Source organism: Erithacus rubecula, assembly GCF_903797595.1.
Source record: "Erithacus rubecula genome assembly, chromosome: 18".
NCBI classification, from domain to species: Eukaryota; Metazoa; Chordata; class Aves; order Passeriformes; family Muscicapidae; genus Erithacus; species Erithacus rubecula.
The window spans coordinates 7,008,438-7,031,610 of NC_136670.1; the positions used below are offsets into that span (position 1 = coordinate 7,008,438).

The window sequence follows — 23,173 nt, forward strand, 5'->3', positions numbered from 1 at the left end:
TCTCTGCCTCACTCTACCAGGGCTGATCCTGGGCACAGTGGTGTTTTGGGCAGGACCTTTTCTTTCCTCATTAACCCCACACTGGCCACTGGCTGGGTGTAATAAGCTGTCCTTGGTCAGTGCCTGGCACTGCCAGGTCATTGTGGCTGCCCCATTCCTGTCCCTGCACAGGGACCCTCTGGTGCTGCTCCTGCCCAGGGTGGGCTCAGCAGGGCCCTCCACACAGGAAAATCCTTCTGTTCCCTGTGTGAGACCCTCAGAGACAGCCCCAGACACGCACCCACCCAGGACCCACAGAGCATGGCTGCACCAGAGGAAATCTCCCTGTAGGGTCTGTGGCACCTGAGGCTCCCCAAGCATCCTCCAAAAGCTTGACCAGGAGTCACAAGGACAGGTACCCCATCCCTCCCACAGGGACTGAAGGTCTCTCAGCAGCTGGTGGGGGCTCACCAGGAGACAGATGCAGCAGGAGTCAGACATTGTTCATCACAGACTGGGTTTACTGAGGGGTGGGGGGCACAGAGACCCCCATGGTAAGCACCAAGCTGAGTGTGCTGAGGTGGGATTAGTAGGCTGGGTGATTATCCAGCAGCTGATGGAGCCCTCCATGGCTGGCTGTCCAGCTGTCCAGCTGTCCAGCTATTGTCTGGCTGTCTGGTGTGGGCTGGCTGCACAGACTGGGTCCTTGGTCCAGGTCCAGGTGGGGGCTAGGTGAACTCTGGGAAAGACAGGAAACCATGCTCAGGCCCTCACACTGCAGCATGACTGGGCACATCTGCCAGCCCCAGAGTGGGACGCTGGGGGTGAGGGCTCCAGAGACCCCAGACAGCTCTCCCAGAAGCTGTGGGCAGTTTGGTAGTTATTTTTGCAGCATACAGAGATGTAGGGGAGAGGACATAGGTGGGATGCTGCACTCCTAGACGCATTGGTGTCTATGCCCATGGCCAGTGGTGTTCCACTGGCTCCCACATCCACCTGTGCCCACCTGAGCCCACCCGTGCCCACCCAGACTCACCTGGGGAGACCAGCCGGGCCCAGAGGCAGCAGAGCCCCAGGAGCAGGAGCAGCGACAGCAGCCGCATGGCTCAGATGGGCAGCGTGGGGGCTGCCCCGGGCACAGGCAGGGCTTTAAATGCTCCTGGGGCAGAAGGTTGGTGCCCATGACCTGGCCCATGCCCCAGCATCTGACAGGCTCCATCCGAGCGTGAACCCTCCCGTCCCCTCCCTCCCGCAGGCAGCTGCTGCTGGACAAGCCTCGGGGGAGGCAGCAAGGCGCTGCTGCTTGGTGCTGGGCTCCGTGCAGCCCCAAGAGAGCCACGCTGTGCATAGCACAAGAGCAGCCAATGCAGCTTCCTGCTGCAGGAGAAGGAATGGGGCAGGCAGCAGCAAAGGGCGGGGGGATCCCGCCTGGAGCTGCCCTGGTGGAACAGTGGAGGAGGTTCCCCGGGCCGGGCAGTGGAGCAGTGGACTGTGGAGCAGCCCGTGGTGCCCTGGCAGCTCTCCGGGCATTGTTCTGCCTGTGAGAACAATCGCTGGTTCGCGAGGGACGTCCTGTTACGGGACACGGTCCACAGCCCCACGCTGCCACCGGCCCCTCAGCCCTGCATCTCTTGGCCAGCGCTGGCCAGCTGCCCCAGCACCTGGAGAGCAGCAAAGGTCCAGGGCCACGGAGTCCTGCAGCTGGGGACAGGGGGATGGGGCTCTGCCAGGACTGCAGGGCTGGAGCAACGCGTCCCGTGTCCTTGCCGGAGGCAGAGTGGGTGCTCAGGTTCCCGGAGGTGCTCAGGCTGCCTCTGCCCCTTCCATGGGTTTGGCTACACCGGGCACCGCAGTGTCGCCAGGACAGCACGGGAGCTGCGGGGGCTTCCCTGCCTGTCCCTCCCGGGAGGGCCTGTCCCTGGGAGAGGCAGGAGGGTTCATCCGCTCTGCATGTGTGTGTGTGTGTGCGCACGTGGAGCCAGGTGTGGACACAAGTGTGTGAGTCCACGCTCCCTGTGCTCCCTCTGCCCCTCGGCACCGCTCCTGCCGTGCGCTTGGCCTGGCCAGGAGCATCATCCCAGTGGCACAGCGCCGCCTCTGTCCCTGTCCCTGTTGGGTGCCGCATTCCTGGGAGGTGCCGCATTCCTGGGTGTTCCCTGGGTACCCCATAGAAGAGGTCAGGCTCTGCCCTCACGACTGCATCTACTGCTTACCCTGCGGAAACCCTGGTGTCAGGTCAGACCGGGGGTACGACACACATCCTCCTCTGGGAGTGGTTTTTTGTCATGTGAAACATCAACATCTACAGGGAGCAGCTCCCCCCTTCATCTCTGGGGCCGTTCATGTCCCTGCATCCACCGTGGTGTTGTCCCAGCCTGGCCATGATGTTATTGCCAGTGCAGGGACAGGCAGGGCTGCCCTGGAAGATGCCATCAGTCCGTCCAGGGATCACCCGGCCGCTGCGATTCCCCAGGGAGACAGCACGAAAAGTTCAGCTCCGGTGGATTTTGGCGCTGTGGCCACCGACGGTGGACAAGGGTATCATTCCCACTGCCCACCCTGACTCTACATCCCCGACCGCCTCCGGCACGTCCCTCCGGATTTGCTCCCACCCCTGCTCAGGACTGGCCATGTCGCCGTGTCCCACTCCAGGGACACTGCCAGGACCTCACCCTGGTGCTTCGGAGGAGAGGCAGGAAAAGCTGCGGCGGGACGCGGGCGGGGGGCGAGGGCGGGGGAGGCACCGCCCTCCAAACCCCACCCCGACTCCGGCTTCCCTGGCCCCTCCCCACGAAGCTTTCCTCGCCCTCCGCTTCCCCCTTGGGACAGTAATTACGGCAGTAATTAGGAAGACAATTATTCTTGCTGAATGGGAATATCTTAATCTGTTTCTCCCTCCTTTGGCAGGTTTCACCCCACGCCCGCCCACGGGGACCGGCGGTGCCTCCCAGCTCAGCGCTGCCTGGGCTCGGTTTCCCCCGGGAGCTGAGGCTGCGAGCCAGGAACCGGGCCCGGGGCAGCCGCTGTACCCCCCCTCTGCTGCCAGGAGGGCACAGGACACGGCTCTGCACTGGTGTTCCCCGGGAATGGGGCGGGTGAAGGCCCCAAACCCAGGGACAGAGGCGTCCACAGGGTGGGAATGGGTGGGAGCATTAATGTCCAGCGGGACCTGCCTTTCACAGCCACAATGGGAGGCAGCGAGGTGGCAGCCACAGACTCAGCCCTGTGCTGGGCCCTCCTGCCCGGGATGTTCTCTGTCAGACACGAGGGAGCACGGGCGAAAGCGATGAAGGGATACAACCTTTCCCCAGGACTTGCACCACAGGGAGCGCAGGGAGAGTGGTGCTGCAGTGTGCCGTGCCCCCGCCCTTCCCCGGCTGGCAGCTTTCCATGCCCTGGCATGGCACTGTGACGATCCCTGGCAATGGAGAGGCCAGTGCCAGCCTTCCCATGTCTGTCCCCAGCTTGTCCCCAGGAGACTGTGGGCTGTCCCCAGCCCAGCCTGGGCATGCTGCTGCCACCCAGCTAGGCTCCCCAAGGGCTGTGCCGGGACAGCTGTCCTGTCCTACCGGTCCCCCCAGCTCGAGGGCTGTGGCCAGGATGCCACCAGGGAGACCAGGCCCTGCCTGGGTGTGGCTCATTACCTGCATGGCAGGAATTAGCTGGGTTTAGGCACCAGCCCTGCTCCCTCTGCCCCGCCTCCACAGTTTAAATCCCAGCCCACCACACCCAGAGCCAGACCCGGCCATCCAGGGCACCATGGAGCTGCCACCTGGCTGTCTTCTCCTCCTTGCTGCCCTGCTCCCGCTTGCCAAGCGCTCCAGCCCGGCCCCGCACATAACTGGACAAGAGGAGCTGGGAATGGGTGAGTCTGGCTGGGTCTTGGCTGGGAATGAGGATGCTCTGGGTGCTGCTATTGCTTCCTACAGTGCTTCCCACTGCCCCAAATGCTGCCAGGTGCCCACAAGTGTGGGACTGTGGTAGCCTGGGATCTGACCCTGGGGCACTGGGGGGCTGCTGTGGCTGCTCTGGCCCCTGCTCTGTGCCTCTCACCAGCAGCCACTGTGTCCTGCAGCTAAGCCTGGGTACTGCTACCACATCCCAGAGGTAGAGGACCTGCTGGACAAGGACTGTGGCTCCTGCCACATGGGTGCCTCCTGTTCACGCTGCACCAGCGATGCCGACTGCCACGGGGTCACCAAGTGCTGTCCCAGCAAGTGTGGCTACACGTGCCAGGAGCCAGTGTGGGGTAAGGAGTCAGTGCTGTGGTGGGGGGGCTCTGGAGTGGCAGTATGCCATTCACAGGGGTGGGTGACAGGAGGGGTGTTGGCTGACATGGGGCAGCAAACTGGGAAGGGAGGTCCCTGGGGTGCTCCCGAGCTCTTGGTGGGTCTTGCAGACCCTGGGGGTCACCACATTGTGCTATGGGGAAGCTACTGGTGTGTGGGGCTGTAGGCAGGTGGGTGCAGAGCTGTGTGCTGACACAAAGGGTATAGCAGTAAAAAGGGACCAGAACTGTGCAGAGCTGTCTGAGGGCCTGAGAGTGCTGAAGCGTGGTGGTGCCCCCCTGCCCTGGCTCAGCCTGTCCCCTTTGGATCATGCAGATTTCTGCTACCTGCCCTCAGTCTGTGGGAACTGCAAGGCGCTCTTCCGCCGCTTCTTCTTCAACGCCTCCAGCCAGCAGTGTGAGGAGTTCATCTACGGCGGCTGCGGCGGCAACAGGAACAACTTTGAGACCAAGGGCGAGTGCTTCCAGGCCTGTTCCCACGTCAGTAACTAGCACTGTGCTGTGGGCCACACATGGCAGCTGCTCCTGGCCCCTCTCCTCATGTCCCAGCTCTCAGTTCCAGGTGCTGGTAGTGCTGGCCTGGGAAGTGGGGGCTTCTGTACAGCCCTGCCTGGGGGAAGCTGCTGCTGGTGGCCACATCCCTGACCCTACAGGGAGACCATGGGGCTGGTGGCAATGAGGGCTGTGGGCCAGGGTGGCCATGCTGGGGGCTGTGGTTTGCCTGAGATGCTCACTGGCTGAAGGACAGGAACATGTGCCCATGCCAGCATGGATGCCCCCTCCTGTGCGTGGTGCCTGACCCAAGGAGCCTGTCCCTCCCCTTGGACTGTGACAATACAAGGCCGGGTCCCTGGATGAGCAGGTCTGGGTCTGGTCCTTCCTGCCTGTGCTGGCAGGAGCAGACAGCGCCTGTCCCTCTGGGCACTCCTCCCTCATGGGGATGGGCGGTGGGTGCCTCCAGCAGCATGGCATGGCAGGGCTCACCCAGACACCACCCTGCAGCTCAGATTGCCACCGATGGGCTCCCAGCCCAGCCCTGTCTCCAAGCTGCTGACATGACCTGACTGGGAGCTGAAGCCACTGAATGGAGGAGGAACAGCTCCTGCCTCAATGGATGCCTGGGGATGGATACCTGTCCCCAGCCTGCCCTGACCCGGGTCTGTCTGCACTGCTTCACTGGCCCTGTGGCACCAACTCTGTCTGAATCTCCTCCCCTGGAGGCCTCAGGTGATTTCAAGGCCACTCCAGGACCACATGGGGCAGCTGGGGGCAGATAAACACACACTTTATTGCTGGAGGTGGTGGGGAGGGGACAGGCCAGCTGGGGCTCATGACTGTCCCATGTCTCCTAAAGAAGGCATCTTCCTGCTGCAGAGGAGCTGCTCTCCCATCACACAGCGTCTGAAAAGGAGGATGTGCTTTTAGGGAGCAAGGAGACTGCAGGAGTGAGGGACCAGTGGCCATGATTGCAGCCATGCTGGGCAGCCCCATGAGAGCTCCATCCCACTCCATATCTCCATGCCCTGCAGATGAATCTGCTGGGAGCAGAGCAATGGGGCAGCAGTGGGAACTGGCCTCACAGTGATGCTGACCTGGGAGCATGCTGAGGGCTGTGCCCTCCATGTAGGTCAGCTGGCACTCTGTATGACCTGGTGTTAGCCCTGATGCTGGCCCCTTATGCTGGCCATAGGCCTCCTTACCACCAGACACCCGCGTGCAGACGTGGCCACAGCCGTTGCTGCAGCACTTGTGGCCCCAGGGACACTCCTCATCGAGGCTGCAGAGGTCCAGGCAGGTCCCACCCCCAGGCCTGGGGCACGCTCCACCTCTGCCTGCAGGGCAGAGCACCCTGCCATGGACCACCCAGCTGAGACACCCCACATGTGGGGCAACACTGGGTCTCCTGTGCCTCACCTCCAGGAGTGTCCACACAGACACGGCCGCAGGAGGTGCGGGTGCACCTCTGTCCCCAGGGACACTGTGAGTCAGCTTCACACTCCTCTGGGCATCGCTCAGCACTGGGCTGGGGCACAGCCACGGTGTCATGCTCTGTGGGTAGGGTCTCCTGGTGACTGAGCCGAGGCTGTGTGTGCTCATCATTTACACAGAAAAAGGGGAGGCATGGAAAGAAGGATGGGGGCAGATCATATCTATGGAGGGTATGAGATCCCCACAGGTACAGCTGCCTTGGCAGCTCAGGGTTCCAGTGTGGTCATGGTGGGGGATCCTTATTGGGGATGAAGGGCCAGAATGCCCTGGGGTGGGTGCCAAGGGGGCCTGGGCTCTACCCCTGCTGGGCTGGGTGGGTGTGAGGGGCTGACCTTGCAGAGAGGCTGGCATGCAGACATGGCCACAGCCATTACTGCAGCACTTGTGGCCCCAGGGACATTCCTCGTCAAAGTTGCACAGGTCCAGGCACGTGCCCCCCTCCCTGGAGATGGGGCACACTCCCACTCTGCCTGCAAAGTAATCACCCAGCTGAGGGACATCTGGTCTGGGGCACCTCACCATGAGGCACTCAAGGCAGCCACACATGGCTCCTGGAGGGCCTGGCTGGTTCTCACCTCCAGGGATGTCCATGCAGACGTGGCCACAGCCGATGCTGGTGCACCGCTGTCCCCGGGGACACTGTGAATCAGCCTGGCACTCCTCCACACACCGGCCATCAGCTTTGTCCCCGCTGCCTGCAGTGGTACCAACTTGCGGTCACCTGGCTGCCCTTGGGGGCTTGGGGCCACCTCCCCCCAAACAGGCTGTGCCCTCTACCTCTGGGCACGGCCACGCACTCCCAGGCACAGCCGGTGTCACAGCACTTCTCCCCTCGCCGGCAGACGCTGTCATCCAGGCACTGGCTGCCGCGCCGGCGCCGCGGGTCCCAGCACGGCTCCGCCCGCGGGCACTCTCCGGGGTGCTCTGCCGGAGGAAGGGACCCGGGTGAGGGCGGAGGTCCCAGCCCTGCTCTCACATCGCTTCCCTGTGCTGGGGGCCGCCACGCTCACCTTGGGCAGGGCGGGTGCAGCGCATGGCGCAGCCGGAGAAGCAGCACTTCTCCTGCCGGGAGCAGTCCCTGTCGTGGGTGCAGGAATCCGTCTCCGTGCACGGCTCCGATGTGTGCTGTGGCCTCACCTTTGGGCAGTCACCGGGTTTATCTGAGAGGGGCAGGAAGAGACAGCAGGAGGAGGGATCACCCTGTATTGCAGGCACCACCTTTTCTGCAGCCTCCGGTGCCCCGACAATTGCTCCCGGGGATCTGAGTGCCTGCCCTATGGCAGCGCCGCCCCGCATCCTGCGCCCAGCAGCTTTGACAGCGTTCCCGGCGGGATCCCTGTTCTAGCGACCATCTCCTCACCTGCTTCAGGGGCTGAGCACACGTAGCCACATCTGCTGCTGCTGCAGCACTTCTCAGCCCCCGGGCACTGCCAGTCCTTGGTGCAGGTGGTGCCACACGGAGCCAGCGGAGCCTCCTCAGCCAGCGGGCAGATGCCTGGTTTCTCTGGGGGCAGGAGGCAGCGGGGCTGGAAGCGCAAGCAGCAGCAGCGGATCTTCCCCACCCAGTCTCACAGTCCCTGGAGTTGGGGGACACCCCTGCCCGTATCTGGCACCTCGGGACGGGGGCAGGCAGACATAGTCGCAGCCGCGGAGACAGCACTTCTCCTCGTGGGGACACTCGCCATCGTGCCAGCACCAGGCTCTGCAGTTGTAACTGGGGAACAGCCCGGCACGGACTGGGCAGAATCCATCCTTCCCTACAGGCATGGTGTGGGGTGGCTGCAGTGCCACTGCTTGATGGGGATCAGGGCACGTGGGGCTGTCAAATATTTGGGGAGGCTCCCATGCCCCTCACCTTGGCTGTTTTCCACGCAGTCCCTGCTGCACAGCTGGTGACAGCACACGTAGTTTGGGGGACAGTCCTGGTCATTGAGGCATCCCCACTGGTGCTGCCGTGACCTTTGAGTGACTGGGGCAGGGCTGGTGTCTGCACCGTGGAGCAGGATCAGAGCATGCTGGTGGCCTCACCAGAGGGCGGTTGCGCTGTCCCCTCCTCTCCCCTTCCCTCCCCACTCCAGTGCCCACCTGGGGGCTGTGCAGTGTGCTCCCACCCCAGACCCGGCAGACCCCACCCTGGCGAGCATGGGGTGAGGAGTCCCGATTGTACCATAGCTCTGTGCCATGGTGGCTGGTACTCCCGGCATCATTGCCGGTCTCTCGGCCGTGTCCCCGCCCTCACTGCCCATCCTGTCCCATCCTGCTCACCGGCCAGCGCTCCTGGCGGGCACTGGTGGCCGCAGCTGCTGTTGCAGCATTTCTGCGCGTCGGGGCAGTCGCCGTCGCCTCGACACCGCTCCCGGAATGATCCTGGCTGCACCGTGGGGCCCTCGCTGGGCTTGGGCTGGTCTGGCAGGGCAGAAGCGGTGTGAGGATTCAGCACCGCCCTACCTGCCCCGGGGGTCCCTGGTTCCTGCATGACCCGCACATCCCTGATGCCTGCAGCCACGTCCCGGCGCTGGATTTTCCCGGCAGCTGTCAGGAGCTGCCGGTGCAGGGAGAGCTGAGTGTGCTGCCCCAGGGGTCAGGGAGATAACTATGACACAACAGGGTCCCTGGGGTAAGCCAGGGCTCCCAGCCGTCCCGCCGAGTCCTTACCCTGCGCCGGCTCCAAGCAGGCAGAGCCGCAGCCCAGCGGGCAGCACTTCTGCGCTCCCAGGCAGTCCTTGTCCTCCAGGCAGGGGAAGGAGCAGGGGGCAATGAGCCCCTCGGGGGCTGCTGCCGGGCAGGCACCGGGCTTCTCTGCAACGCCGAGGGGCCGAGAAGTGAGGCTGCACTGCAGTATCCTAGGGCAGCCCCAGGAAACTGCCCCTGCCAGACCCCTCTGCCTCGCCCTGGCTGCACCCCTCCCTGTGTCCCATCCCATCCACATATTCCAGCAGCGTTCAAGGAAGCTGCTAACAGCACACAGGGAGCTGGTCCATAGCAATGGGGATTGCACAGGGAATGGGGCAGGGAGAAGGGTGCCAGCTCTCCCGGGACAGAGGGGGTGTCAGCGGCTGGATTGCGGTGCCGTACCTTCTGCCGGGGGGATGCAGCGCAGCCGGCACTCCCAGTGGCAGCACTTGAGCCCGGCGGGGCAGCTGGAGTCATTGGCACAGAGCGGGGACTCCAGGCGCAAACAGCGCGTGAAGTCCCGCGGACACCTCCACGGTTTCAGGGAGTCCCCTGCGTTGGGATGGCGATTTCAGGACAGTGCCAGAGCCCCTCATCCTCCATCACGGGGAAGCAGGATGTGGGTCTCTCAGCAGGGGCCAGGGAACTGGAGCAGGGACTGCAGCCCAGGAGCTGCAGACTTCTCTGCATCATGGCCTGGAGCTGCTGGACACATCACAACCTGCACAGTGTGGCCCAGTGTAGCATGTCAGGGTACAGTGTGGCCCGTGTGTGCCCTCACAAGTGCCATGAGGAGTGTCACTGGCCCTGTCAGGGTGAAGCCAGCATCAGCTGGAGGTCAGGGTTATTCTTGAGCATCCTGCTGCCACGGGGATCCTCACTGCAAGCAGCACGCTCCTCATTGCTGCTGTCTCCTCCTCTTCCTTCTCCTCCTCCTCCTCGTTGGCACACTCCTCTTGGCCACGTTGGGAAACCCTGGACAGCCCTACCTCTGGTACAGGCGAGCTCCAGCTGGCACCTGTGCCCGGCTCCTGCTGCCAGCTGGGGCTGTGGCAGGGCCGGGTGTTTGGGCTGCAAACAGACGCTGCCAGAGTTTCACTGCAAACAGCAGCTGCTTGGTGCAAACAAAGAGGCACCGGCTGTGGCCTCGCTGTGGGCAGAGCCCTGCAGCTGCTGGGCACCACCATCCCAGGCATTGTCCCTCGGAGGGGCTGGCAGCAGGGTTTGTGCCCAGGGTGCAGCACAGACCCTGCTGCACCTGGCACTGCTGGGAGCTGACAGTTGCTGTGTCCGTGGGGTGCAGGGGGTGCCCACGGGGCTGGGGGCATGCACACAGGCCCCTGCACCCTGAGGTGGAGACAGGGTCCCCCAGGCAGCAGGGCTGCAGTGCAGGTGCTGCAGCCAGCTGGGACAGGGTCCCTGTCAGCATATGCTGGGCAGGGACAGAGGGACACAGAAGGGACATGGGACTGGGATGGAGGAGCTGCTCCCAGGCTGCCTGTGCCTGGCAGCTGCTGGGTTTGGCTCCTGGTACTCACCACCCTTCTCTGGTGTTACGCTTGCCTCTGCCCTGAGGATGAGGAGGCCCAGGAGGAGAAAAACTCCAGGGTTCATGGTGCTGCCAGGAATGTTGTGCATGTCTGGAGCTGAGCTGGGACTTGGTTTAAAGTCTGTGGCAGGGGTGCCTGAAGTGCCAGGGCAGCTGAAGTTGTGCTGTCTGCCGTGGCAGCTGGTTGTGCTATGGACAGGAGGGACAGGAGGAGGAGCAGTTCCCAGAACCTGCTGGTGCCCTGCCAGCCATCCTGCTTATCTCTGCCCAAACCCTGCTGTACGGTCAGGGTGACCTGTGGGGCTGGGAAGGCCAAATGGGGTCAGGCACTGCTGTCCCCCATGTTGCACCGCCCCATCCTTGCTGGAGCTGGCTGCCACTCCCTCTCTGGGTTTCCTTCCAACCCCACTCACCCCTCTACTCCCTGGAGTGGGGTCTGTGGATAGACCCCATAGCTTGATCCTGGCATGGCACTGGGAGCAGCAGGAGGGGTTCTAACAGCTTTACTGACATGCTGCTGCTCCTCAGCCAGGTGTAGCTCCCATGCATGGGACTGCTTGAGATCCAGCACCAAGAGTAAGCAGGTCCTGTCATGGCCCCTGCCACGGCTCCTGCCACATGGGTGATGCTCCCTGCCCCCTTCCTTGTCCAGGTGCTCCATCTGTCCTGACCCGTGACTGCTTTTCCCACCAGGTTTTCACACTCTGGGATGCAAATGAGCCCTTCCTCGGCACAAGGAATCTGAGGGAACTGGTTTTCCAGTTCATGACTGCTGAGGGAACATCATGCAGCCTCCAGGCCCATCAGGATGGTTACCATGGAATGATGATGGCTGGAAGTCACCTGCATGGACCTGGGACCCTCTCCCTCCCCTGGGGCAGCGCCTGCGTGCAGGGATGGCTGCCTGCACCTCCCTGCCTGCACGCAGCCCAGGCTGCCAGCACCTCTGAGAACCCGAGCACAGAACAGGGATGGACCCAGAGCAGAGGTGGCTGTGGATGGTTTATTCTGTCTCAGTGCTGTGGAGCAGCTGGGGCCATTGTGGATGCAGGGTTTTGCCTCATGCGGAGTCACTAAGAAAGAATCTTGGCCATGGGGTAGTGCAGGCAGCATGCAGCCCTTAATGGTGCTGCTGGGGGTGCCAGGGACCCAGAAGCATCAGAGTCAGTGCTGGTGCCATCCTGCCAGTGCACACGGAGAGGTGTGGGGTGCAGCAGCAGCTCTGCTCAGCCTGCAGGAGCAATGGCAGTGGAGTGGGGGATGACTATGAAATGGCAGCTCCTGGTGCAGCCCTTCCTGGCCATGGCTATGCTGTACCTGGAAGAGGCAAGTGAGGTGGTCAGTGAGGATGCCTCAGTGCTCCTTCTCTGAAGGAGGGGGGGCCCTGTGGTGTGCCCACCCTGGGCCCCCCTCTGTCCCCTCCAGGCTGGGCTCAGGAGGCAGCAGGCTGGAGGGGACGTACCCCACAGTGGGTGGGTGCAGACCCAGCTGCAGCCCTGCAGGCAGCACTTCTGGCCAAGGGGACAATCCTTGTCCTGCTGGCATAGGAGGAGGCACTTGGCTGTCCCATCACCCTCTGCTGCAGGGGGACAGAGACCTGGCTCCGCTGGCACATGTAGAGAGAGAAAGGGGTGAGGGGCTCAGAGCACCTTTCCAGGGTGGGGGAGCCACCCTGCCTGCAGGGGTGAGCTCCTCACTGAGCTCCTGCCTCACTGGACAGCAGCTCAGTCCCCAACTTCCCATTGCCTCTGGGAGGGTCATGGTGACAGGTAGGGAGGGGGCACAGGGGTCTTGGCCCCACAGAGTGCTGATGGTTTACCCTTGGGTGGTTTGCAGGTGTGGCCACAGCCAGTGGTGCAGCACTTGTCGTCCCCAGTGCAGTCACTGTCGGTGTCACACAGCTCCAGGCAGGGCCCCAGGGAGCCCCGCAGCACCTCGGGGCACACGCCAGGCTTCTCTGCAGCACGGTGGCTCTCTGCTGACAGTGAGGAGTGTGGCTGTGCCAGGTTTCTGCCCCCAGTCCTGCTCCTGGCACAGCCTCAGTCTCCATCCTGTTTCTGTCCTGCACCTCCATCTTCCTTCCCAGAGCACCATGCTCAGTCCCCAGCCTCCCAATCATACCAGTCTCACCCAGTGAGACCAGTCACAGCTCAATATGGGATGCCAGCTGGTAGCTGGAGTGGTGAAGGACAACCCTTGCTCTGGTTGCAGCAGCACATAGTCAGAGAGAACTGCAGGAGGGAGGGTCAGGAGGGGGTTCAGTCTTTCATGAACTCAGAGCCATCTCCCACCCATCACAGAGGAAATGGGGATGGGGATCCCTTCCCACAGCACCCTGAGGGCCAGCTCTTGGCAAGGGGCTCCCGAGGGCTGGGGCTGTGCCCAGAGCAGGCGTGTGGCACCGGGAGCTGCAGCCAGCGGCACACACTCCCTGGGGCCTGGATGGATGCCACCAGCTGCACACTTGGCCAGGCATATGCTGGGCTCTGCCAGCAGGGAGCTGGGCTAGCACCAGTGCAGTGGTGGGCTGCCCATGGGGATCAGAGAGGGCTGGCAGGGCTGTACCTGTGTCTGGAGGGGTGCAGGCCAACCCACAGCCAGAGAAGCAGCACTTGTGTTCCCCAGGGCAGTCCCGGTCATCGGTGCAGCGGTTGGGGCAGGCAGCAGCTCTCCTCTGGGCACGTTTCCAAGGGCAGAACCCAGGTTTGGCTGGAGAGAAGGCTCAGGGTTTGGCATGCAGCCAGCCTGGCCCCACTGCCCACAACTCCCCTGCAGTGTGATGGGGGCTGCAGACCCCTGGGGCTGTCCCAGGGCATCCTCAGCCTGGCACGGGGATCTCCAGCTCATCTCACCTGGCTCAGCAAGAACGCAGCGGGTGCAGCAGCCGCGGGTGCAGCATTTCTCCCCCGAGTGGCACGTGGTGTCGTTGTGACATCTTGTCCCACAGCTTGGCCCCATGGCACTGCCAGCACGGGGACAGTAGCCTGGGCTCTCTGCAGAAGAAGATGCTCCATGCAGCCACGTCCCAGGGAGCAGGGCTTGCTCCAGGGGCACCAACACAGGCACCAGCCCACACCCCCCACCATTCCCTGATCCTCATACTGGCATCCCTTGGAGTGAGCAGGTACCTGTGGTGGGCAGGAGGCAGGTCCAGACCTTCCCAACCTGGCAGCACTTCTCAGCGCCAGGGCAGCCATGGTCAGAGAGGCAGTACAGCCTGGGAGGCCACGGGGCTCCGCTCGGCCCCGCTGGGCACTCACCCACTTTGGGGGCAGCAGGTGGGGCAGTGGAGGTCCAGCGTCCCTGCAGGGCCCCGTGTGGGGATGCAGTGAAGGTCAGGGCAGTGCTCTGGTCCCTGGGGCTGTGCTGCTGGGCCAGGGCCAGCAGTGCCAGGAGCAGCAGAAGAAGGGTGCAGTGGCCCAGCATGGTGCTGCAATCAATGTGCTTCTGGGCAGTGGGCTGGGATTTAAACCCTGCTGGACTGGGGGCTGGCCAAGCCAAGGCGCTCCTTCTCATGGCAGCACAGTTTTGGGATTGTGGGAGTGCTGAGCACGAACAATTCTGCTTGGGGGAGACTCCTAGGGCAGTGCTGGGCTCATGGCCCATGGCTGACATATCTGCAGCTCTCTTTCCAGGTCACTGGTGACCTGTGAGCAGCTGGGCCAAGGGCTGAGCAGCACTCCCAGAGCCACACCATTGTGAGCATGGATGGGACACAGGAGCAGTATCTTCTCCCAGTTTTCAGTGCCCACTGGATCCTTCCTGGCACATGGAGCAGGGAGAGCTTCTGCAGAGCTGTGGTGTTGGCACAGCCTGCACCAGCATCGAGAGAGAGAGGGAACCAACACTAGACACTGGGCAGTGCTGGGCAAGGTACGGGGCTCACTCAGTCCCAGGGGATGCCTCTGCTCTGTCCCCTGCCAAGAGTGGGAGCTCTGGGGGTGCCAGCCCCTCTCAGGCAGGAGGGATATGCTCCAATCCCAGGGACTGGGAGCAGGAGCAGGCAGGTACAGAAGCAACAGGGCCCTTGGAGACTGTGGAGAGCAGGAAGTACCAGGGGAAAGCACAATAGGAGCAGGAGCCCAGCTTTGAGCAGGTGGGAGGGATGTGGCAGAGGCAGGCATGACACCAGGGCATGTGGGTTGCACTGCTGAAAGCTCCTTCAGGCTTCTGCTGTGGGCAAGGTGCCACAGCCAGGCTGGGAGGGCGGGGGTGAGGAGGAGTTTGGGTGATGCTCGTGTACGGGCACGTGCTGCAGCCTGTGTGTCCCCTGGCCATTGCAGAGCAGGGAGCAGAGAGCACCTCTGCTCTGATGGGACACAGACACAGCTGCACCTTGACAGCTGTGCTCTGAGCATGGTGGAAGAGCCAAGGTGGAGGAGCCAGTGTGCACAGACAGCTGGGGCCATGGACCCAGGGGACAGACCCAGGCTGGGCATAGACTGGGGACTCTTGGAGGTATGACAGAGTCACTTGATGCTGCTGCTTGTGTGAAGCCCTTCCAGGTATCCCTGGCATAGGATGGAGAGGCAGCCATGCTTTGTGATGGAGAGGTGGCCACAGCATGGAACAAAGACATAGACATGGTGTGGGATGGAGAGGCAGCCACAGCATGACAGGGAGAAACTGCTTTATTGGTGAGAGTGCAGGGGGTTCACCCCAAGCAGAGAACCCCAGGGAGAAAACTGAGGCTGAAGGCTCCAATCCAGGGGGACGGTGCAGGGCCAGGACCAGGGTATGTGGGATGGGCATTGGGTAGCAGCTTCCCTGTGGCTGGGCTGGCAGGAGGTGGCTGCACCTGCAAAGAAGCAGAGCCTGTGAGCAGGATGGGTGCACAGGTGCTGTAGGATCCCTGGGGCTGGAATGCACCCAACTGACCTCAGTGGATGGGTGTCACACAGGAGACCTTGCCACAGCCATTCCTGCAACACTTCTGGATCCCGGCACAGTCAGCATCGATCTTGCACTGGTTGGTGCAGAGGCCCAGCATGGGGATGCCTGGGTTGACAGGTGGGCAGGTGCCAGGCTTGTCTGAAAGGCAAAGGAACACGGCTGAGACCTGCTGGCCCTGGCATGGGGAGCAGGGCCCACCCTGCAGCTCCCAAAGCTGTGGGCCCCTATTTGCCGTGGAGGAGGGACCACCATGGTACCCAGCATTTCCCCCATCCCATAGCTCTGCTTGTTGGTGTTCCTTGCCAGCTGCACCTGATGGGGACACGTCAGGGAGGACACAAGGCATGGTGGTCCCCAATGGTCCCTATGCCCAGTGTTCCTGCTCAGAACACATGGCTGGCATGGGATGCACAGCTGCAACATGCAGATATGATGGAGACCTTGGCCCTGCTGTCCTCTACAACTGCCATGGAGGGCCCTGGCTATTTGTTCATGGCATATGGGCCATAAACAGCCAAGGCCTCAGCCAGGATCATGTGCCCCCAAACAGCCTATGCCTGGCAGTGTGGGGACCCTGCCCCGCTGTCCCACTGCCTCCACTGGCATTGAGCTCTGGCTCTGCACCATGCTGCCCTCCACTGCAGTGCAGCCAAGCCAGCACTGTCCTGCAGGCAGCCATGGAGGCACTGGAGCCTCCAGGTCACATCCATCTGTCTGCAGCTGTGAATTCCAACTCCTGCACCCATCTCCTTGAGTTGCTGTCCAGAAGGACTGTTGTGGTGAGCAACAGAACAGTGCCCACATCCTGGGCTGGCAGCTGCTCACAGGGCTGAGCAGGCAACAAGGGCTGCAGTGGGGAGCGGCGCAGACCCCACCCTCCACCCAAGCTCCAGCATCTTTTGGGGGTGTCCACTCCTGAGAGGAGGAAGGGTGAAGGTGGCCCAGCAGGAGCACACCCCGAGCCTGCTGGGCTTCCATGCAGCCCCCAATCCCTGTGCTGCAGTTGAACATTCATCGGGCACCCAGCACTGCCGGCTGGGACGGGCTGCTGGCTCGTGGCAGTGGCACCGGCGCGGGGCAGCACGGCCAGGAGCAGGAGGGAGTGTTACCGTCAGGCTTCTGGCAGGCCCTGCCGCAGGCTGCCGGGCAGCACTTGAGGGTGCTCTCGCAGTCGCCATCGGACTGGCACCCCGCTGTGCAGTTCACCGCGTCCGTGGCGGGGCTGGGGCACACGCCGGCTTTGGCTGCAAGGCAAAGGTGGGGGCGCGGGCAGCGCGGGGCGCCGGGCAGGGCGAGGGCTGCGTCCCTTCCCGGGAGATGCTGCCCCGGCCCCAGGCTGGGTCCAGGGATGCTGCCGAGCCCAGCCGAGCCGGGCACAGGCTGCCCCCACGCCCGCTGCCCTGGGGCTGGGAGGGAGGGAGGGAGGGATGCTGGCCGCTCGCCGGGCGTGCCGTGCCGAGCCGTGCTGGGCCATGCGCTCATACTCACTGGTGTCATTCTGGGCGGATGCTGCCGGCAGCTCTGCCCACAGAGCCAGGAGCCCCGCCAGGATGAGGACGCTGCGGGCCGCGGGCATGGTGCAGGAACCGGCTGCGCTGTGGCCGCCCGGCCGGCCTTTAAGCTCCTCTCCAGGTGGGGCCGGCGGGCTCGGCCTTCCGGGTGGCTCCCAAGGGCCGGGCAGGGCCAGGCTCCCCCTTCGCGCTTGCACAACCCGAGTATCAGGTATCTGCTGCTGCTGGCTGCCGACCAGGGAGGGGGAGCCTCGAGGAGACTGCGCGGCCATGCTGAGAACTCGCCCGGCAGGAACGGCAGCCAGCCACCCCTGGCCACGGCCCCCGCCCGCCGGACAGCCCCGCACTGAGCCCACCGCGCCGCTGGCTCGCCCTGGCCCTGCGTGGCGATCGGCCGCGGAGATGAAGTGGTACCGCTGGCAGGGAGGGAGGCAGCCGCAGTGCGCCCTGGACGGGGCATGACCCGTCCCTGCCCCGACTCAGCCCGCATTGCACAGTTGTGAGCCTGAACGGAGCCCCTGGCCTGGGTCGCTGATGCCCCGAGGCTGGGAGAAACTAGCAGTGCAGACAGGGTTGTGGCTGAGCTCTACTGCTGCTACCCAGCTCCTGCTCCTGTTCCAGCCACTGTTCTCCTCCAGCTCTAGCTCTGCTAATGAAGAGTCCTCCAGGCTGCCGGTGCCTTGGGCAGGTTCCTGCCCCGGGGCTGCTCTGCTCCTTCCCACGGCCGCGGGAGCTCCTGCCCAGCCACAGCTGTGTCCCATAGACCCTGCCAGCCTCTCACAGCACTGGGGATGCGGATGGACCGTCCGACAGGATCATTTGTGCAGGTGGCTGTCAGGGAGTGAGTCACTGACGCACTCCCAGTGCTCCGGGGCATGGTGGTACTGGGGCTGTAAGACCCCAGTCCCTCCAGCCTGTCCAAGATACCCTTCCCATGGCACGTCTGCTGGGTCAGGACAGTCCACAGCCCCTGGCAATATCAAGCTGGAGATGGTTTCAATGGGCCCAGCTTGCCCACCTGGCATGGTTGCCCTGCTCACATCAGCGTTTGCCACTCTGCCAGCACCCATCTCCACAACCTCCTGCAGGAGGGTGAAACCTTCCCTGTTCCTGGTGATGTGCCCTTGCTCCTGGCAGGGGCATCCCCAGCTCCAGGCATCTTGTAAACTTGCATGGGCCAAAGGTACATGGGGCCGGACATGATCCCTGCCTGAGTCACGAGCTGGCGTCTGCTCTGCCGGGGTCCGTCTCCAGGTAATTTAACCCCACAGTCAACAATGTGGCACGGCGATGTGGCAGTAAATCAGTAACTATTTGCCTTTGCCTGTGGTCCCCTCCCTGCTGGGTGTTTATGCAGGAACAGGAGCCGGCGCTCACCCGCCTGCCCCACTGCCGCACCTCATGTCACCGCTGTCAGCAGTGGGAGTGACACCTGGGCTGGCAGGGAGATCAAGGCAGCCTTTTTCCCTGTGCCCTCCAGGATGGTGACTGCTGAGGAGCTGCTGGGACCTGGCCACGTTCAGGCTGGCTGGGATGCTCCCACAGTGGGCCCAAGGCCAACGTCGGGATGCCAGGAATGAAAACAACCATCTTGCACCAGTGGCCCCTGCACCAGGGCTGGAGCATGGCCAGAATGGGATGGGAATGGTAACAGCTGGGAGGTGAGCACACTGCCCACCTGGATGGAGATGAGGGATCTGCACCATCCCTACCTGTGCTGCACAGGGACAGAGCCCACCTGGACCCAGAAACAGCTTCTCTAGAGCAGCAGCACTGCTGCCAGTCCCCCACTGCCCACACAGGGTCACTGGTGTCCCGCTGTGACTTGGCTGTGGCCTTGTGCTGGTGCTCTCTTTGAGCATCATCGCCCTGATCTGAGCGTGTAACAACTCTGGCCCAGCATGGGGTGACCCCAGCGTGGGCTGGCCTTGGTGCTGGCACTGAGCAGCCAGCACTGGGAGGCTGGGAGGGTAGAAGCCAGCAGCCAGGACACACAAGAGCAGCTGGATGACAGGAGATGGGAGCCTGGAAATGGAAAACTCATGGCATGAAATGAGGGGAGAACCACAGGGGAAGCAGAGAGCTGGCGGGAGCAGTGTGAGCACCAGTGATTTTGCCTGCAGCTGTGCCTCAGATCCAAGGTGCCCAGCTGGCTGCTGAGGGAACAATCCAGCTGAAGCTGCCCCCAGCCAGCTGGGGCACCTGGAGAGGGAGTGAGCAAGCTGGCAGCAGGGCCAGCAGCTCCAGCCCACGCAGTTGGCATCGCCTTCTGGGACACAGGAATGCTTTGGCTCCTGTCCCCAGTTTATGGCATTCGGGATATTGGTGTCCCCACCCTGGCTCTGCCAGGTGCTTCTTCAGCAGAGGATGGCTGTGGGGAGTACAGGGGTCTGCCAGCTGTCCCCATGGCCAGGGAGGATCCTGACTGAGCACATGGGATCAGCAGCCTTAAGCCAGACCCCAAAGGCTCGTCTCTGCTGCGCCCCTCAGGAGCTGTGCCCGCCACCACTGAGCCTGGTCACGGTGGCTGCGCCCGAGCCTCGCAGGTGACCGTGGCTCCTCCATGGCAGCAGGGAAGGTGCTGGAGTCACGTCTCCTGGCTGCTGAGGGAACGTGGTCAATGATTAAAAGGGGCACACTGAGGTGCCCCTGAGCAGTGAGCCAGCCTCCCACTGAGCAGGGTCAGCAAGTTCAGGGATCCAGAGGGACACCCCATCCTCTGGAGACGCCGGGCCCCTCAGTCAGCAGCACAGGGTCCCCAAACCGTGGACATGGACTGTGCATGGCCCCTCAGGTCCAGCTGTGCACCTGCTGAGGGCTCCTGCCACACTGCCACATCCTGCCACTGCCAAGCCCCCACTCCCCACACTGCCCCACACACCTTGGTGGCCCTGCTCTGTGGCATGGCCACGGCTTCAGTGGTGCTTGGATGCTCCAGAGCTTGGGACGTGCCTTGCTCTGTGCTGTGGGATTGTTCCTACCTGCTTGTTCCATGTGGGACCCCAGCCCAAATCAGCCCTGCAGTGCTCCAAGAGCTAGCAGAAGGCATCCACCCCAAGCCCCCAGCACTCACTTGCTTCATTCCGAGCAGCATGGGCAGGGGCTGCCTGCAGCTGGGCACACAAGGCCAGGATGCCCAGGAGCACAATGATGGTGGTCTTCATGTTGGTGAATGCCACAGGTATGGATGGGCAGTGCGGTTTGGCAGGGTTTATATCTGTGTGGGGCTGGGGAGGGGCCATGCACACAAGCTTCGTGTGCCAAAACACTCAGTGCTGCCGCGTGTCACAGTTGTGCCCGAGGCAATGACTTCCTGAGAAATGATTTACCTGGCCCTGGCAACCCAGCTGCAGCAGGGAGAAGGACCCTCAGCACCCTCATGGGGAAAGGGAGGTGAGACCATGGGCTGGGGTCACTTTACAGCCAAGTGGAGCCCAGAACTACCCAGCTGTGACATGTGATTAGATGAATTTGTGGGATAGGAACCCAGAGGGGGCTGCTCAGGAGGATGTTCCCCTGGGGGCTGCTGTCCTGGCAGTGTGTCACTGTGGTGACACAGGGCTGTGGGTCTGCTGAGCTGTGCCCATCCCAGAGGTCCAGCACCTGCCTGTCCCAGTCCTGGCATGATGCCTGCATCATGCCACGTCTGCTGGTGAGCCTCAGGGGACAACTGGCTGGGTCCTTGCGGGCAAGCATGGCCTCAGGGGAGCAGAGCGTGGGAAGCCTCCATGAGACACAAGGCTGGGTGCACCCGTTGCTGAGCACCATTCCTGCGTGGGGACAGGCTGGTGGCTCTGTGCCAACACGCCGCTGGCTGCAGACATGTCCCAACAGATGGGTGCTGTGGCAGGGTCAGCACTGCGGCTGCCTCTCACCTCCCCATGCTCCCAGACTGCTGAGAGGTGACCCTGGGATGCCCAAGGTCAAAGGTGTGGGGGGTCACAGGGAGCCCAACTGAGCATGTGAAGGGTGACTATGCCAAAGTGAGGTGTGCTCCCTGCTCTTGGGGACCCCATGATGCTGCCACTGCTGTATCTGAGACCCTGCCAAGCATGACCTTTGCTTCCTGCATCCCATTCCATGCAGGCAGGGGCGTGGTCAAGGGACTGCAGTCCTGCCAGGGGGCTGTTCTGTGGCTCCTCTCATTGCTGAACTGTGGCCTTGCAGGCACAGCTCTCTGTATCTCACTGAATGGCAAAGGGAACCTGCAGGTCCTGCCAGCAAGTTGGGAAGAGGCAGCCTGGCTTGGAGGGCAGAGCAGTGGACTGGCAGGGCTGCAGCAAAGCACAGGGGACAGCTGGGGCCGCAGTGAGTGGAGAGGGACAGAACCAGGCTTTTTGAGGGGCTGGTGGAAAAGACCTGTCTTGTGCTGGAGCTGGAGAATGGCCTCAGCTGGGGTCCCAGTGTATGGAGGGACACCAGGGACATGCCCTAGCTGGGAAGTAGTGACAAGGCGAGCCTGCCAGGATGCAGGCATCTGTGACCTCTATGGACTCATCCAGGGTTTTACAGCCTAACCATTGTACTTTCCCACTTGGAAACTCCTGTGTGCGTCATCCCTGTTCTGAGCAGCCGAATGCATTTATTGTTGCCAGAAACTCTGTGTCTGAAGCAAAAGGAAACATGAGGCAGAAACCAGGGGCTTTGAGAGCAGCCTGCTCACATGCATGGGGACACCTTTGCCCCGATGTGGCATGTACCGCAGTGCAGTGGTGGCCATGTGAGGGTCACCTGCCTCTCCCGAGCATCCCTTTTGCTGGTGCTGGCCGCCCCGGGCCCTGCGGAGACCTTCACTCTTCCTGCCCGGCTCCCGTGTGCCCGATGCGTGTCACGGCGTGCAGCGGCATCAGTGCCAGTCCCTTCTCCATTGGGCTGCGGGGCATGGAGCCCTGGTCCGGGCAGCCCCTTCTCCACCGCAGTTCCCCCGGTGCCGGTACCTCTGCCGGTTCCCCCGTCCCCTCCCGCGGGCTCGGTGCCGGTGCCGGTGCCGGTGCCGATCCCCCACGGCGGCCGGCAGAGGAGGCTGTTGCTCCGCCGGAGCGGACCGGGAGCGGGCCCGGGCTCTGCCGGGCTCTGGCAGCGCTGCCCCATCCCGGCCCCGAGCACAGGAGAATGTGGAGCTGCTGGAGCAGGTCCAGAGGAGGCCACGGAGATGCTCCGAGGGCCGGAGCCCCTCTGCTCTGGAGCCAGGCTGGGAGAGCTGGGAGTGTTCAGATTGCAGAAGAGAAGGCTCCGTGGAGATCTTCTGCCACCTTCCAGTGCCTAAAAAGGCCCCAAGAGAGCTGGAGAGGGACATGGGGCAAGGGCATGGAGTGATAGAACAAGGCAGAATGACTTCCCACTGACAGAGGACAGGGTTAGATCAGAGATTAGGAAGGAATTTTCCCTGGGAGGGCAGTGAGGAACTGGAACAGGCTGTCCAGAGAAGCTGTGGCTTCCTCATCCCTGGAAGTGTTCAAGGCCAGTCTGGATGGGGGTTGCAGAAACCGTGTCCAGTGAAGTGTCCAGTGTCCCTGCCCACGTGCAGTAGGACTGCTTGGCCCCGAGCTGGCACTGTGGCTGCTGCAGCGTGCTGACATGAAAGTTCCTGTGTGTGGGAGGCAGGGGGCTGGCACCTCATCCCCAGCACACTGCTCCTAGAGCTGGGGGAGCTGAGGGAGATCAGGCAGGACCACAGCTGACCCCCAGCTCAGGGTGGCCGCACAGGCTGGGTACTGCCTGCTGCAGCCCCGCCTTGAGCTGTCCTTCACAATCTGGGGGTTAAACAGCACTGCCTGCCTGGGCACCCGCAGGCACTGCTGCTCAGAAGCAGCTCTAATAGCCCCTATCCATAATGCAGTGAAGCCAAGATAAATGCAGGGGTCTGGGCTGGGCTGGTGCTGGCTGCTCACGGCTCTGTGCCACGCGTGGCACCCGGCTGGTGGCACAGGCACGCGTGGCGCCCGGCTGGCGGCGCGGGAAGGCGGCCGCCCAAAATGGGGATTTTATTACAGCCATACATCACGGCGGCGGCCTGATGCGGGCAGACGGCGGTGATTTTTCTTCATGGTTTACAGACAAATGAGGGGAAGGAAAATTGATGTGAACTTTGCTATAGCGAGAGGTCGGGCGCGGGCAGGGAGCTGGTTATGGATGAGGCTGGGGCTGCTGGGGCTGCCTGTCCCTGGGGCCCCTCCCGGCCCCCTGCTCCAGGCAGGATGGATGGGAGCACTGGCAGCAACAGGACTGGGAGCATCATGTCCAGCATGGAGACTGTGCTGCTGCTCCAGGGGGTTGGAAGAGCGGGGGCTC

The 23,173-nt window shown here is 63.0% G+C and overlaps 3 protein-coding genes across 8 annotated transcripts; 1 reads left to right on the forward strand and 2 right to left on the reverse strand.

Moving 5' to 3' along the window:
* Positions 1 to 3,472: 3,472 nt before the first annotated feature.
* Positions 3,473 to 4,760, forward strand: SPINT4 (serine peptidase inhibitor, Kunitz type 4). The gene is made up of 3 exons (XM_079321600.1): positions 3,473 to 3,844; positions 4,055 to 4,228; positions 4,584 to 4,760. The coding sequence occupies exons 1-3, from the start codon at positions 3,739 to 3,741 to the stop codon at positions 4,757 to 4,759; spliced, it is 456 nt and encodes a 151-aa protein (XP_079177726.1). The 5' UTR covers positions 3,473 to 3,738; the 3' UTR covers position 4,760.
* Positions 4,761 to 5,487: 727 nt separating this feature from the next.
* Positions 5,488 to 10,663, reverse strand: LOC306809769 (uncharacterized protein). Of its 5 annotated transcripts, none has more exons than XM_079321585.1 (14): positions 10,468 to 10,663; positions 9,332 to 9,481; positions 8,912 to 9,055; positions 8,522 to 8,662; positions 8,112 to 8,243; positions 7,870 to 8,013; positions 7,617 to 7,760; positions 7,267 to 7,416; positions 7,034 to 7,180; positions 6,832 to 6,951; positions 6,589 to 6,726; positions 6,182 to 6,316; positions 5,968 to 6,095; positions 5,488 to 5,668 (listed from the first exon to the last, which is right to left on the reverse strand). In XM_079321585.1, exons 1-14 carry the CDS (start codon positions 10,565 to 10,567, stop codon positions 5,501 to 5,503), a joined length of 1,941 nt encoding a protein of 646 aa, XP_079177711.1. In that variant the 5' UTR covers positions 10,568 to 10,663; the 3' UTR covers positions 5,488 to 5,500. The 5 variants fall into 5 exon arrangements, 4 of the variants coding, with proteins under 4 accessions (XP_079177711.1, XP_079177710.1, XP_079177709.1 ...); XM_079321586.1 differs by having other exon boundaries at positions 5,546 to 5,668; positions 5,968 to 6,099; XM_079321584.1 differs by having other exon boundaries at positions 5,488 to 6,099; positions 10,471 to 10,663.
* Positions 10,664 to 15,093: 4,430 nt separating this feature from the next.
* On the reverse strand, positions 15,094 to 17,230 carry LOC306809936 (WAP four-disulfide core domain protein 2-like). Of its 2 annotated transcripts, XM_079321912.1 has the most exons (4): positions 16,860 to 17,230; positions 16,481 to 16,615; positions 15,357 to 15,509; positions 15,094 to 15,276 (listed from the first exon to the last, which is right to left on the reverse strand). In XM_079321912.1, exons 1-3 carry the CDS (start codon positions 17,152 to 17,154, stop codon positions 15,358 to 15,360), a joined length of 582 nt encoding a protein of 193 aa, XP_079178038.1. In that variant the 5' UTR covers positions 17,155 to 17,230; the 3' UTR covers positions 15,094 to 15,276; position 15,357. The 2 variants fall into 2 exon arrangements, with proteins under 2 accessions (XP_079178038.1, XP_079178039.1); XM_079321913.1 differs by having other exon boundaries at positions 15,094 to 15,509; positions 16,860 to 17,222.
* Between the last annotated feature and the right edge of the window lie 5,943 nt (positions 17,231 to 23,173).

Bases quoted from the DNA above. Each gene is read 5' to 3' on its own strand.
- LOC306809936 (XM_079321912.1), bottom strand. From the start codon at position 17,154: ATGGCCGCGCAGTCTCCTCGAGGCTCCCCCTCCCTGGTCGGCAGCCAG. The intron at 16,616-16,859 runs GTGAGTATGAGC...TTTGCCTTGCAG, and splicing joins ATCCGCCCAGAATGACACCA to CCAAAGCCGGCGTGTGCCCC. The intron at 15,510-16,480 runs GTAACACTCCCT...TTTGCCTTTCAG, and splicing joins GGCCTGCCAGAAGCCTGACG to ACAAGCCTGGCACCTGCCCA.
- SPINT4 (XM_079321600.1), top strand. From the start codon at position 3,739: ATGGAGCTGCCACCTGGCTGTCTTCTCCTCCTTGCTGCCCTGCTCCCG. The intron at 3,845-4,054 runs GTGAGTCTGGCT...TGTGTCCTGCAG, and splicing joins ACAAGAGGAGCTGGGAATGG to CTAAGCCTGGGTACTGCTAC. The intron at 4,229-4,583 runs GTAAGGAGTCAG...TGGATCATGCAG, and splicing joins GTGCCAGGAGCCAGTGTGGG to ATTTCTGCTACCTGCCCTCA.
- LOC306809769 (XM_079321583.1), bottom strand. From the start codon at position 10,567: ATGCACAACATTCCTGGCAGCACCATGAACCCTGGAGTTTTTCTCCTC. The intron at 8,014-8,111 runs GTGAGGGGCATG...CCATGCCTGTAG, and splicing joins CTGCGTGGAAAACAGCCAAG to GGAAGGATGGATTCTGCCCA. The intron at 6,952-7,033 runs GTAGAGGGCACA...GTACCACTGCAG, and splicing joins GTGCGTGGCCGTGCCCAGAG to GCAGCGGGGACAAAGCTGAT.